At 27.0% G+C, this 15,346-nt stretch overlaps 1 protein-coding gene across 3 annotated transcripts; it reads left to right on the plus strand.

Moving 5' to 3' along the window:
- Positions 1–370: 370 nt before the first annotated feature.
- LOC119612389 (zinc transporter ZIP13 homolog) lies at positions 371–14,719 on the plus strand. Of its 3 annotated transcripts, XM_037968197.1 has the most exons (7): positions 371–607; positions 823–902; positions 12,190–12,673; positions 12,751–12,861; positions 13,208–13,615; positions 13,681–13,836; positions 13,909–14,719. In XM_037968197.1, exons 3-7 carry the CDS (start codon positions 12,463–12,465, stop codon positions 14,085–14,087), a joined length of 1,065 nt encoding a protein of 354 aa, XP_037824125.1. In that variant the 5' UTR covers positions 371–607; positions 823–902; positions 12,190–12,462; the 3' UTR covers positions 14,088–14,719. The 3 variants fall into 3 exon arrangements, with proteins under 3 accessions (XP_037824125.1, XP_037824138.1, XP_037824133.1); XM_037968210.1 differs by lacking the exons at positions 371–607; positions 823–902 and adding an exon at positions 1,649–1,797 and having other exon boundaries at positions 13,909–14,681; XM_037968205.1 differs by lacking the exons at positions 371–607; positions 823–902 and adding an exon at positions 3,997–4,387 and having other exon boundaries at positions 13,909–14,681.
- Positions 14,720–15,346: the final 627 nt, after the last annotated feature.

Genomic DNA, 15,346 nt, shown 5'->3' on the forward strand with positions numbered 1-15,346 from the left:
ACTTTCCTATATCGAATTTCCTATTTCGGTAAAATATATACAATTGTTTTTTTTTTTCGAATTTATTACCGAAAGGTAATTGTAAAATTTTCAACCAGTTTTTTATAAGTATGTTATAAAATACTATTCCTATTCCTATATCGTATTAATCTCCCTGTTGAAGTAACGCAATTTGCTTTGCAAAATTTCAAATAATTCAGTATATCCCCGTCTGTTATGAATAGTACACAATTTTTGGTGAACCTGCTTTAACCATTTATGAAAATATTGATATAAATATAGAAAAATGTGATTTGGTACAATTATTGTTGAAAAGTACTATTTTTAATACTGTTTTGTACGATTTTAAAATACCATTTGTCATCTCTGCTTTGAACACGGCACTTTATATAAAATGTTTTTGAAAATGTATATTTTTTTATAAATTCGTTGTTAAGCGAATAACTTTAAACACAATTGAATAGAATAGCGATAGAATAATTTGAAGAATTGTATATTGTGCAAATATTAAAAAAGATACAATAAAAAGTCAATAATAAAAATTACATAAAACTCGAATGAAATGCAGAGAAACATTTGTGAAAATTATTAAATAAATTTATCTTGGGTAATTCTGCGACGAAATAATCACTCAGTTTCAGTGTAAACTAGTGAAAAAAGAAAAATAAATACATGTGAAAAATTACTACGCATTAACAACATAAATAAAACAAAAACAGCAAACCATATACAAATCGTTTAAATAAAACTTTTTGTGTATTTGTTGGCTTATTTATTTATATCAATTTCTTTGTTGACAAATAAATGTAAACAAAATTTTAGTTGAAATTATAGCATATTTTCGCGTGTGTTCTAAAATATAATACAATTACTGTTTAATTGCAAATTTTAAACCAAAACGGGTATGTTAATTTTTCTATTTTCTTTGTTGCTTTTTTCTTTATTTTTAAAACGTCATTTGTTAACAATTATTTTGATTTGCATTTTATAAAATTGTTTAGTTAAGTGGTAGCATGCATGCATACGTTATCATCATTATTTGATAATTGTTTAACTATCATTAAATTCAATTACTTGTTTTCAAGTTTCTTTAACTAATTTTTGTTTTTGTTTACTATTGACCAAAGTAAATTAATAAAGTAGCATCACTTGAACAGCTGACTATTTTTTTTAAACTAGATAAATGAAGCAAATTGTCAAAGTTTGTTTTGAAAATTGTTAACATTGTTTACGTCGCCATTTTTAAATTGTGTTTTGCTATTTGTTAAAATTTGTGAAAAGTTGAAAAAGTGAATTAAAAGTGGTTTTAAAGTAGTTTAAAAGTGTAATAAATTGTATAATATATAATAATATAATTAAATCGTTAATATTTTTAACTTAAAAGTAATATTTTTTATTTATGTTTTGTTCACATTGTTGTTCAAGGAAATTTTATTTTGACACAATCTTAAATTATTCCAAAAACAAAATACATGTGGTTGTTGTAGATGTTGTTGTACAACAAGAGATGTCGCTACTTTATTAATATACTTTGCTATTGACATTTCTTCTGTTGTTGTTGATTCCACCATATTTATTATTGCAGCCATGTTTGTTTTGATTTTTGCTTACGGTACATTATTTTTATTTTTTCTTTTGTTTAGATGAAGATTAATAATCAATTAGCTTGAATGCTAAAAACCAGAAATCAAAATTTATACAATAAAATATAAAAAAAATTATACCTATTGATAAATATTTTTCGTGCTTAAAAAGAGAATAACGTGATAATGGTACATACATAATTCGTAAAAGAGTGTGAGTGAAATTACCCAACAAACACAAAATTGAAAAATTTAACTAGTAAATTACACTGGCCAACAAATTTTTAACACTAAAACCAAAGTATACTTTTCTAAAGTTTTGAGTTGAGCTGCAACCATATTCAGGAAGTTATAAAATCGAGAATTCACCTTCGTTTAACAATTTTCATAACAAACTACATTAAAAAAGGGATTAAGATTTGAAATGTTGTAATTTAATAACCGATATTTCGATATATATATATAGGTATGTACATACACATATTCGTGGTATTTTCGCTTTTAATGCAATTTCGCTTTCACCTTTGTTTAACAATTTTCATAACAAACTACGTTAAAAAAAAGGATTAAGATTTGAAATGTTGTAATTTAATAATCGATATTCCGATATATAGGTACGTACATACAAATATTCGTGGTATTTTCTCTTTTAATGCAATTTCGCCTTTTGGATTCAGTGCAACTCAAATGAAAAAGTACTCAAACTTTTCCGAAATGTTCTACCATAAATGGCCGTGTCTTTTTTTTTATCAAAATTTATCTCATTTTTATTTGTTGGATTGATTAATATTATTTATATCGTCGAATTTGCTAACAATAAGCGATTTTCGATAGATGTTTATCTAAGGGGGCTCAGATCGGTTGTGAAACTAACTCTACTGAAATTTGTGAAATAATAAAGTTTTATTAAGAGATTTTTATTAATAATGATTATAATACCTATTTGGCTTTTATGTTCACATAAAATATATTTGACAAGAACTTCATCACGATCGATTCATGCCAATTAACTAGTTTGTGAATCATGAGTGTTTGAACAATATACCTATACGATTATAAATTCATATTTTTTCAAAACGGAAAATTGTGTACTTTTGTTACACTTTAAGCACAATACCTTAAAATTCCCATTATCTGAACTCAAAACGACCTAAATTTGTTCATCATAAACTTTTTATTCCTTTAATTTGAAAACATTCACGAAGAGAAATGTCATAAATTTTCAATATAGGTACATATTCAATATCTTATTGTCAATTTTCAAATTAAACATGTATAGGTACATATTTTTGCTATATTAGCGAGAAATGTTGATAACAGAGATGATAAAATTAAAAATATAGTATCTAAAGATAACCAAACTTTTAATTTACAATTTCGCTTGATGCTTTATTATCTTTTAATGCTTCTATAAAAATTTATTGAAAAATTTAGAAGTTTTGACAAAAATTATTAAAAAAATAAAAATTTATATTAAACACCTTATTTCTAATAATAAAAAATAGTTTATTGTAAAATACAGGTTTTTAGTAGAATATTTAATTAAGTCACCCTGAAGTAAAAAATTTTGTTTAACTACGCTAAATTGTCTTTTGTTTAAAACGCAATATTTGGAATATATTTGAAGCATTTTACTTTATATAGGCACAATTTTAAATATTTATGTATATAAAAAAACATTATTATAGGTATGCAGTTTATTTATATGCCCAATTCTAATCTGAATTCCTGGAAGATTTCAAAATTTTATATTTGCACTCCTAACAATAAAGTCTATTTCTCAAGCTGCACTCTCATACTTGTATTACAGCAACAATAAACAAAAACAAAATAATTCGCGATAAGAGAATAAAACAAGAAAAACATGACACATCAAATGAATTTATAATAGACTAATCGAAATAAAAACAAAAATAATGTTATTTTTTTGTTGCTTTTTAATCACACAAAAATTACAATAGTCTAGGTAAATACATATGTACATTTCATAAATATATGAGCACGAGCGCACTTGATTTTAATGACAATTCTCTACACCACACTACGCTAAACACTCTTCTCCATTAAAGTAGAGTGCAGAGTGCAAAAAATATCAAACAATGGCCGAAGGATTTAAAAACAAAAACAATTTACATAGTTAGTATAAATTAACAACGATCGATTTACTATTTCTGTGAGTTTAGAAAAATTTATAATGAAATGACAACAAGTAAAAGATAAATTAATTCGTAAGAAAAATTCTCATGTACCTATTTTGTATAAATATTTGTGTGATACCTATGCTCTCTTTATTAAATACACTTTTTGAAGATATTTTCTAGAAAAGGCAAACAAAAAAGATCATCAACTCAATAGTTTTACAAAAGAATCTTAATTTTTTTTTACTTCTACTCATTTCGTGTTCGAATTTCAACATTAAACGGTTTTGAGGCGTCTTATTGATAAGATGTCGTCTTGTGTGGATTAATATAACTAAATGTTGCCGGTTCAATTAATTTATAAATAAATACAAACAAAAAAGAAATTAAACTAATTTGCAAACAATATTAAAAAAAATGTGTCGAATTTAATAAGGAAATTGAAATCACAATTTAAACTACAATTAATAATAGTTTTTTAATTAAAACAAAAATAAATAAAATAACAAAAAAAGTGCTAAAATTAAAATAAAATAAATGGCTAATATATTGTTAAAGTTTTCCTAATACGTCATTGTTATAACGTAAATAATTAAAACTTGTTTTTATTAACACGCGTTTAGAATAATTTAAACGCTGTAACGTCATTTTATAAAGTAAAAAGTTGTAAGTGTTTCGAATTTATTTAATAGTATTTTGTTTATCTTTTTTAATTGATCTAATGTAAACTAATAGTATTATTCATATTAAATGTTAAATAATTTATAATAATACAATAAACTTTTTGCACTAATGTGCTAAAAATCAATAAATTCTTTACTTAAAAATAAGTAAAAACATTTTCTATTTAAAAAATTATACATTAAATTTATAGAATATTAGCTGAATCTGGCCGCTTTATTGACCCTAATATTGAGCTATATTTTTCTGCATGTAAATTTTAAAAGTTTTTGGTTTAGCAGTTAGGTGAAATTAACTGAAAATTTACAGGAACACTTCTCGCGATTGTTTCTTTTTTAAACAGAATTTGTATAAATTCTTTACTTATAGGAAATTTGAAAACGTTCTCGATTTATAGAAAATGTTAGGTAAATTCTCAATTTATATAAAATTATAATAATTCTCGATCTATACAAAATAAATAAAATTAAAAAAAATATTCATAAATTCTTTATTTTTTAGAAATTCTCGATAAATTCTATATTTAAAGAAAGTTTTTACTTATTTCTCTATTGCTATGAAATTTTTAATAAATTCTACATTTTCAGTTAAAAAAAGAATTTTTGCTTTAGTTATAAATTTAACTTTATTGATAGCTCCATGTCAAAACTGAATGTCATTGTAAATCAGGTCATTCTGTTGGTAATTTCCGATTTAGCGATGTCCGCCTATCTGTCTAGATATGTTTTCGAGAAGTTTCTTATTTAAAATCAATCAATACATAACGAACATTTGAACAAAATTTCCTAAATAACCCATGAAAATGTTACAAAATGAGATTTTCTTTCCAAACATTCAGCTTCACTTTGTCTTGCTAAATACAACAATAACAACACGTAACATGTAATATATGAATTGTTATAACCAAAATTATCGGTAGACTCAGGAATGGAAGATTATGTATAATGTAAAATTAAAAAATAAAAATAAATTAAATTATAGGAAATTACATATGTATGTAACAATTTTTGTAACACATTATGGTAAAGCGTAAATATAATTTGCTACAGCCGGATATAGAATTCTTAGTTGTACTTAAGACCATTACATAAATTTTAAAAATAAAATTTGAATATACAATTGAATGATTATCACTAAACTACAAGTAGAAAAAGTCATCAATTGATTTAGTCTATGTCATAATGATGTTTAAATTATTATTGTTGTAATATACAATCAATTAAATAACTTTTTGTAGTTACATATGCATGTAATCTTCTTTTCAAGTTTAACTTTATATAACAACTAGGTATTTAATATTTTTGTTATTTTACTTTTCCGTAAAACTTCTTCCTGCTTCTTTTTTCTACATATCTTTCATTGAAACAACGTATAAATGTTTACCAATGAAGTTACTTTTTTTGTTGCTGATGAATCGTGCCCTCGAGTGTTGTATTAGTCTGAAATTCTATTATACCAAGACTAGTTTCTTTTTTTTTCTTCTTGAACAGTCACTTAAGAACTCAATCTTGATGGTTTCTTTCTTCTTTTTCTTTGTTTAAACAATTGGTGTTGATGTTTGCGTTAAAGTTAATGTTTTTTATAAAATGATGGAATAGACGACTTAAAAGTACTCTTTTAATTATATATTAATTTAATTTACACAAATAATAATACAGTTTACAATGATTTTAGTATCGTTGTATTCACCGTTGGATTTTGATATCGTTGTATCCAAAATTTTACTATCTTAGAATCAAATTTTAATCAATTCATAGCAAACCAAATAAAAAACTAAGTATATCAACCACATTGAAGAAGTATTAATTAGATTATTTTGAAAACTTGTTTATTTTATTTGTTTTTATATTAATATCTATCTTTCTTTTTAACCAAAAACTCTATAAATAAAACAAGTAAGAAATTATAGTCGTGCGAGGCCGACCATATAATACCCTACACCTTTGACAAAAATATAATGTGATTTAGTTGCCATAATAAAGCATTTAAGTTGAATTGTACCTTGCCTTAGATATACATACTTAAGCCGTTTATTGTTGAATAAAATTGTGGACATTTAAGTGAAATTTTGATGGGGGCTTTTCATAGGGGCTAGAGTCATATGAGAACCTATTATTATGGAATTCGTGGGGGTCATCAAGTCTTGTATACAACTTGGTTATTGCAGCTTTTTGTCGAGATATGAGTATATTAAACACAATTATGAACTTAAAAGCCCTATTCGGCGGGTTCAGTTGTATGGGGGCTAGGTGAAATAATGGACCGATGTAAACCATTTTCAACAGGCTTCATCTACGGTACTATAAAAGATCGTGTGCCAAATTTCATTGAATTATCTCCAAAATTGCGACCTGTAGTTTGATTACAAGTTTTAAAAGCCCTATTCGGGGGTTCAGTTGTATGGGGGCTAGGTGAAATAATGGACCGATGGTAACCATTTTCAATAGGCTTCGTCTACAGTACCATAAAAGATCATGTGCCAAATTTCATTGAATTATCTGCAAAATTGCGACCTGTAGTTTGATTACAAGGATTACAAGCCCTATTGGGGGGTTCAGTTGTATGGGGGCTAGGTGAAATAATGAACCGATCTTAACCATTTTCAATAGGCTTCGTCCCTGGTACAATAGAAGATCATGTACCAAATTTCATTAAATTATCTTCAAAATTGCGACCTGTAGTTTGATTACAAGGTTTACATGGACGGACGGACGGACAGACGGACGGACATAGCTAAATCGACTCAGAAAATGATTCTGAGCCGATTGGTATACTTTAAGGTGGGTATAGGACCAATATTATTGTGCGTTACAAACATCAGCACAAACCCAATATACCCTCCCCACTAAAATGGTGTAGGGTATAACTACTAATTAATCGTTAAAAATATGTTAGTATTATGTTTTGCTAAAGCTAGACAAAATAAAAACAACTGTTATTTATTTCTATATCAAAAATCGTATAATCTTTTTTATCGTACACAAAAATAGAAAATAGATTTCTGTTATTGTGCCATCCTGTACAGGCTTTTTATTATTAAAATATCTATGTAAATATGTAGTATAAAAATTAGATAAATGGATAAAAATGTATTTTAAAATTATTCGAAAATGTTGAGTTCAGAAACGAATTCAATAATAAATAATTTTTGCTCGAATTTGTCACCCTCGGAACTAATTTTTTGGTAAAAAAAATAACTTTTTAATCAGTGCTGAAACTAGTTCTTTCAGTGATTATTATTTCAAATTCTTAAGGTAGGTTAAGATCTGGTTCCTTGAAATAATTCACAACTACATTATTTGGAATAATAATAATGTTCCAAAGAATGAAGTAATAGCGATATCACTATTTCCAAGATTACTTTTTAATTATTTTTTCTATAAACAAAGAATTTATTGAAATTTTTCTATTTACATAGAGAATTTATCGGTCAACATAGCTCCCATATAAGGTCCGTTTCCGAAAATCATTAAAATGTACAAAACTAATTAAGAAATAAATAATAATCGACACAAATATGTTTTGTGTATACATATAAGACTCTACCAACATTTTTACGGATGGGTCCATAATTGGTCATATCATTCATATAAGATCCACTTACGAAAATCACATATTTCATTGATAAATAAGGATATCGTAATAAAATTCCACATTATTAAGTTTTTGTATATACAAATCACTACAAAATATTTCTTCTGGATAGGCCCGTAATAGGTCATGGCTCCCATATAGGTCAATACTTTATTAACAAAAATATATATCGCTATAAAATTCTATATGAATATATTTTGTGTATATACAAATCATTCTGAAAAAAAATTTTCATATATATTACTGGGGTCGTGAGGAGTTATTCTATAACGTTTTAAATGTGTCTGACAAATAGCGTTTATTATTTTATAGTAAAAAGGTTTTTTAGATTCTTACAAAGGACATTTAGTTTAGAAGGGCTGTGTGTGTATCTTTCCAAAAGAATTTCCTCTTTTATTGTGGACATTTTTAAACATTTTAAATTGTTATCTCTCAAAACTGTAACATTGTTAAATCATCTTGCATTTTCAAGTCTTTTCATTCCATTACAAAATCTTTATCATTAAAAATATACTAATTTAGATACAGTTTTAATTAATGCTAAAATTATTCATAATATTTTGTAGAGGTTAATGAACTAAAACTTATGTATTGTTTAAATAAGCATTAATAAATAAGAATACACAGATATTGGCATGTTTTTAGCCCAGTAGGAAAAACTGTTGTTCGTGTGCTAAAGAAAACAAAGAAAGTAGAAATAAACAATGATCATTATTTTATTTCAATTATAAATAAGTATCGATAAACTGCATTAAATGCTACAAAAACTAACCAGATAATTGTATTATATACAAATACAATAACAAAAGATTTTGGTTAAAAAAAAAAATCATTAAAATAAAAATTTTATATACTGAGACAATGACACTTCAAACGTACTGACTAATGTATATTCTGGTGGCCTATGGTCGAATTATATTGGTCCGTTTAAATTTTTTATTTTTAAAATTAATTTAAAGTTTTAAAGTTTTTTTGTGGTAACACTTTGCACTGTACATAACATGTACATACGTATGTAGTTGACAAGCCTATAACCACATATTGTAAATCTATTATTTAATTTCTTATCATTAATAACAACAGTAGAAATGCCAACAATAACAGTTTGCTATAAAATTTAAAATAACCATTTAAGTATTGAAAATTAACAGTGATTTTTTATAGCAGCCAGCCATAAATGCATTAATAGGGTACTTCTATAATTTAAACTCATTAATTCACACTTGTAATATATTATTTAAAATAAATTTTATTACCATGCGAACAACTCTGTCCTTCTTTAATTTTTTGTGGTATTTGGTGATCAATCAATCAATTGAAATCAAAAATATTAAAATGATTAACTTGTTGAAATTGTTAATTCATAGATTTAGATTTGTTAAAAGTCCACACTTTCCCTCATTTGATGTTGGTCCTGCCTGTCAATTTTGGGGAATTTACATACTCTACCGACAGACAATAGATACTTAAATGGGGGCTTATAATTTCTTTCCGACTTCTATAGTGTGTTGATGGGGTCCTATCTTATCACGAAAAATTTTGCTCATATTTTTTTTAACTATAGTATAGATTTGTTTTTAGAAATAAATTGTTATTTTTTTTCATAATATTCACCACAATTTTTATTTGTAGACACTTGTCTGCTGTCTGTAGTATATGTTTAAACAATATATTGAAGTTTCCATAAACCATTTTGGAATAATTTAATTCAGTTAATGTTAACACTTCGTACGGTTTGTGTTGGTAGTTTAAGTTGTTATAACTTTTTTTTATAATTTATTTAAATATAAAATGCATTAATTATTTGCAGTTTTAATTTCCTTAATATTTATTGTTTTAATTTGTTTTTAAATCATCATGTGTGTTTGTTACATTACAAAAAAAAAAAAAATAAATAAAAAAATAAAAACAAAACAATAACTTGTTACACTACAGACCAGATTTCTGTATTACTCGCTTTCCTTGAGAATTTACATCATTCTCATGTTTAGTTGGCGCAGTCGTGTGCGCTTAATGAAATTAAAAGAAATATTTATAACTTTAATGTTGTTTTGATCTTGAAATATTGTGTAAAAATCTGTTACATTTATTTATAATGTTCTTAATGTTATTTTTATCTTAAATTTGTGTCAAACGTAAAAGAGTAAAAGTTATTTTGATTTGCTGTGGGCGATTTTAAGTTATTAAAAAAAAAGAAATGTTTTAAAGAAGATATTGAAGTTCTTTTTACCAAAATATTTTTAATATTGCAAATAATATAAACAAATTTCAATGTGTTCAAAGAGGATCTCATAATTAAACATTTTTTGGGAATAACTAAATCATTTTAAAGAGAAAAAAATATTACCTTTCGGACTACTCTGTTTTTTATGTTTTTCCATATGTTTGGACTAGTTTTGGGCAGGTCCTTTGTGGAGTACACCTTTCACGCGTGTGGAGTAGTCTCAATTTTTGCAGGGTAATTATTTACTATATTGGATTTGTGCTGATGTCTGTAACGCCCAAAAATATTAGTCCAATACCCGCATTAAGGTATGTAGGCCAATGGGATTAGGATCATATTCCATACCCGTCTGGCGGGCTGTTCATATAAAGCTTTTGCTTTACACGAAACGCTATCACAATGAAATTTACATCGGAAGCAAGTTAAAATTCAACACAAATGTTTTATTATGAAAAATATAGTATAGTCGGATAAGACCCTGGTTTTAAATTTCTCACAGAATGAAAATCTTTTAAGGCAAAAAGTAAGGTACAAAAATGTACCACTAGAATCAAAACCACAAGAATTATAAATGCACAGCTTGTACAATATTTGCAAAGTAGTATATGATTACTATTTTTAAATAAATATTGGTCCTATACCTGCATTAAGGTATGTATACCAATGGGATTAGAGGATCATATTCCATACCCGTCTAGCCGGTTGTTCATGTAAAGCTTTTGCTTTACACGAAACGCTATCACAATGAAATTTACATTGGAAGCAAGTTAAAATTCAACACAAATGTTATATTATGAAAAATATAATATAGTCGGGTAAGACCCTGGTTTTAAATTTCTCACAGAATGAAAATCTTTTAAAGCAAAAAGTAAGATACAAAAATATACCACTAGAATCAAAACCACAAGAATTATAAATGCACAGCTTAAATAAATTAAATGCTTAATTGTTATTTTCACCATTTCCATTGACCGCCCATACCTACTAGCTTTACCAGTCGTCGAAGTCCAGTCGTCAACTACATCTACAGTTGTCAGACAAACCGAAAAATGTAATTCTATAGGTAGAGTAAAGGTCTCAGAACTAGTCTGCAATCATAAGTTATCACTCCTTTGGATATGCTCTATGAGATTTGGGTCTTTAGAGAGTATCCGTCGGAATCTGGATAGCTCTTTGGCATTGTCAATGGATATACAGTACTGGGAGCATTAAATACTTCACGGGGACCGTGATCTTGATATACTTTATGCTCATTTACCCAAGAAAAACACAGATATAGAAAAATCTCTGTTTATTTTGGATCCAGTTTCCAAGTAAAAATGGAATTTTACTTTTTCACTCTAGAGTCTATGGTTTCCAATCCTGGGTTATTCATATATACCATTTATTTTGGTAACTTTTGTAGATATATAAGTTCCAAATTTTACACTTAAACTCAAGAACATTTTCACTTCACATTTAACAAATTTAAACAAATTAGAAATATTAATCCGTTAGTAGAGTAAAAGACCTGGATCAAGACCTAATTAATGGTTGGGTGTAAATGATTCTACTACCAGCAGCATCCGTTAAAAAACCTGCAAAATTAAACTAAATGTGATAAGATAATTTCACGTTTTTATTTTTCTGTTCTAATATATTTTGTTGTTTATAACTGGTCAGGTATTTATTATCTTATCATGGGGTACTTAAGCCCTCTTTTATTATTAGACAAATGGACGCATTGGCCATACATGACCTCTTTGTTGGCGAATGGATAAAAAGTATTTACATTTCAAAATAAATGACATAAAAATTAAGATATTTTATTTAACAAAAAATTAAATAAACATTTTATCTATTAAGTAAATGTTGCTAGGGAATTTTATGCAACTACTTACTATTACAGGCGTCTATATATTTAGTAATAATAATAATTTGTCATATTCGTATTTAATAAAATTATGAAAATTTTTTATTATCGTTACAGATTTTCTCATTGTGTAGTTGCATGTTGAAAACAAAGAAACAAAAGAATTTTTTAAAATTTGGATATTTTCCCGATTTGGATGAGACAAAATTCTAAGAATTTTATTTAAACGTCCGCTATATTGTGATATTAACACGGATAATTAGGTTTATTCCCGGCTTTCGAAAAGCGATAAGCGATTTGTATAAAACTTCAACAACACCATTGTGATATTATTAGTTTTAGTTTACCTACAAAGACAACCACAACAACAGCTTCCAAACTCACGACAAAATGAATTCCACAAACGGTTTTTTTGATGAACATATTACTATGTTATATACACATTTGATGAATCAATATGTGCCCGAATATTTTAAGGGTTTCGAATATACACCTTGGGTATTTTCTCTATTGGGTTCAGTGGTTATAGGTTTAAGTGGTATTTTACCACTGCTTATAATACCAACAGATGAAAAATTAAATAAACAAGGATACAAAGATCGTAAGTAAATTGTGTGAATGTTTTTTTTTTTTTTTTAATAAAAGTATTATGTTAAATTTATGTTTTTTTTATTTTAGCTGGTGAATCAAAGTTCCTAAGAGTTTTACTTAGCTTTGCTGTCGGTGGTCTATTGGGTGATGTTTTTCTGCATTTATTGCCGGAGGCGTGGGAAGGTGACAATGAAAAGAGTAAGTCAAGTTGATTTTTTAATAAAAACTATCAATTGGTGAAGATATAATAACTTAAACATAATGTCTTTTCTTTTACCCTAATTTTCCACTCAAATTTGTTGATTTTTGGGGTCAAATATACCTAAGTTTTAAAGAATAACAATGCTTTCAATTCTATTACCAATAGTTTCCAAGACAAATTAAAACTGGTTGGGAATTATTTTCGCTTCCCCAAAATGGACTTTTAAGTTTTTCACTCAAAATATCGATTTCTGATGAAAAATACTAATAGTTCTTCATACAATCAATCACCTATAGATTTAAAAATTTCTAAAACTAATTTATATCCTTATTTTTCCTGTAGCAACGTCTGGTCACCCCTCACTAAACTCTGGCCTTTGGGTACTATCGGGTATTTTAATTTTCACAATAGTAGAGAAAATCTTTTCCGGCTATGCAAATGCCGACGAAGAAAATCCTCAACCAAAATGTGTAGAAATTGCCAATTGTTTAATGCGGCGCAGGGGAGGTCAAATATTGGAAGGTGAAACATCAGAAAGTTGTGGTGGTAAAGGCTGTGACATAGAAGACGTGCCCAATGGTTGTTTTTTGCGTGAACGTGAGCAAAAAAATAAAGATCAACCTAAAAAGGTTGCCGGTTATTTGAATCTTATGGCAAATTCTATAGATAATTTTACACATGGTTTAGCAGTGGCTGGTTCATTTTTGGTCTCATTTCGTCATGGTGTTTTGGCAACATTTGCTATATTGTGTAAGTAGTTTTTTTTTTATAAAACATAAACTAAACATTTAAATAATTTCTTTGTTTTATTTTAGTACATGAAATTCCCCATGAAGTAGGCGATTTTGCTATTCTTTTACGTTCCGGTTTTAGTCGTTGGGATGCGGCACGCGCTCAATTATTAACCGCCGGAGCTGGTCTTTTGGGTGCTTTAGTAGCCATTGGTGGTTCAGGTGTTACTTCAGCTATGGGTAGATATTTATTTTTATTTAAAGCAAAGTTTTATTTAAAAACTTATTCAAACTATTTATTATTAATTACAGAGGCTCGCACCTCCTGGATTATGCCCTTTACCGCTGGTGGCTTTTTACACATAGCTTTGGTTACAGTATTACCGGATTTATTGCAAGAAAGCAATCGTCTTGAATCAATTAAACAATTTTTGGCTTTAATAGCTGGCATTGCCTTAATGGCCGTGATGACCATACTTTTCGAACACTAAAATTTACATTCATATTTATAACAAACAACAAGCAACATGAAATTTAATCGTAAATCATAATTTAGTGTTAAATAAGCTTTTTACCAAATTTAAATAAAACAAACGAAAAAAAGTACAAACTTTTGCTCCAACAAACGTTTCTTGTAACTTCTTACAAGGAGTATATTCTTAATTTTCGATTTGGTATTCCGCTTTTTTCCATTTTTCATCTTTCAAAGCAATAAATTTAAAATTCTTTTTAAATTATTCTTTAAACACATATAACATGTATTTATAAAATTTAGCTAGTGCGTATGACTATTATGAAATATATTTAAATATAGATTTTTTCTTGTTAATTAGTTGTTAAAAGAAAGAAACTTATACATACATATTATAACTGAATATAATTAAACAAAAATAATAATATTTTCTAACATTTAATTATGTATATTATTTAATTACATACATAAATAATTTTACAAAAGCCATAAATTTATTGTAAATCGAAATTATCATTAATTTTGTTTCTCTTTTTTAAAATTTCCATTTTTTTAGTTATGTTATTTATATAAATAAAAGAATTTTTTGTATGATATACAAAAATTAAAGTGTTGAAAAAAAAAAAAAAAACAAAAATAAAAGTTAAGAATAAACCAATTTATGCATATTTTATGAAGTTTTTTTATAATATTTTATTTTAAAAGTGTGCCCATATTCTGGAAATTTTAATCAAATCATTTAAATCGATCTTTCTACCGTCTGCCTATTGAAGACTTGATTGAGTTAGAGAATATAATATATCCTTATTTGATTCTAAGACAAATCAAGCCATGCCTAACCATTTGCCTTTTAAAGGCTTCATAGTTCCGAGCTAGAAGTCTGAAAATTTTCACAATTAAGTCTTATACGTAAGGTTTGGTGATGGAAATGAGCAATATCGGTCTACGTTTTCGTCTAGCCTCCACATATAAATTGCACCTAGACTAAAGTGTAAACTGTAATAAATGTATCGAGTGAGCTGTAAATGACGAAATTTTGCACAAGTAAACTATGACGCAAATCGGGTCATAATCTATGGTGGGCCCCATATATAATGCCACCCTTTAGAAAACTACTTAACTCTCATAACTTAAAGATAGGAATCGAACCGTAAATTATACAATGACCCATATTAGGTCCCCTTCAGAAAATGACTAAGTCTTATAAACGAGCTTAGTGCCGTGACAAATAAATGAAACGGCCAATAATGAACACACACCGTATGATCTTCTATATAT

Source organism: Lucilia sericata, unplaced genomic scaffold, assembly GCF_015586225.1.
Source record: "Lucilia sericata isolate MDLA Ls3-8-SP2 unplaced genomic scaffold, ASM1558622v1 Contig000034F_arrow, whole genome shotgun sequence".
Classification (NCBI taxonomy): Eukaryota; Metazoa; Arthropoda; class Insecta; order Diptera; family Calliphoridae; genus Lucilia; species Lucilia sericata.

Bases quoted from the DNA above. Each gene is read 5' to 3' on its own strand.
- LOC119612389 (XM_037968197.1), top strand. From the start codon at position 12,463: ATGAATTCCACAAACGGTTTTTTTGATGAACATATTACTATGTTATAT. The intron at 12,674-12,750 runs GTAAGTAAATTG...TTTTTATTTTAG, and splicing joins TAAACAAGGATACAAAGATC to CTGGTGAATCAAAGTTCCTA. The intron at 13,616-13,680 runs GTAAGTAGTTTT...GTTTTATTTTAG, and splicing joins GGCAACATTTGCTATATTGT to TACATGAAATTCCCCATGAA.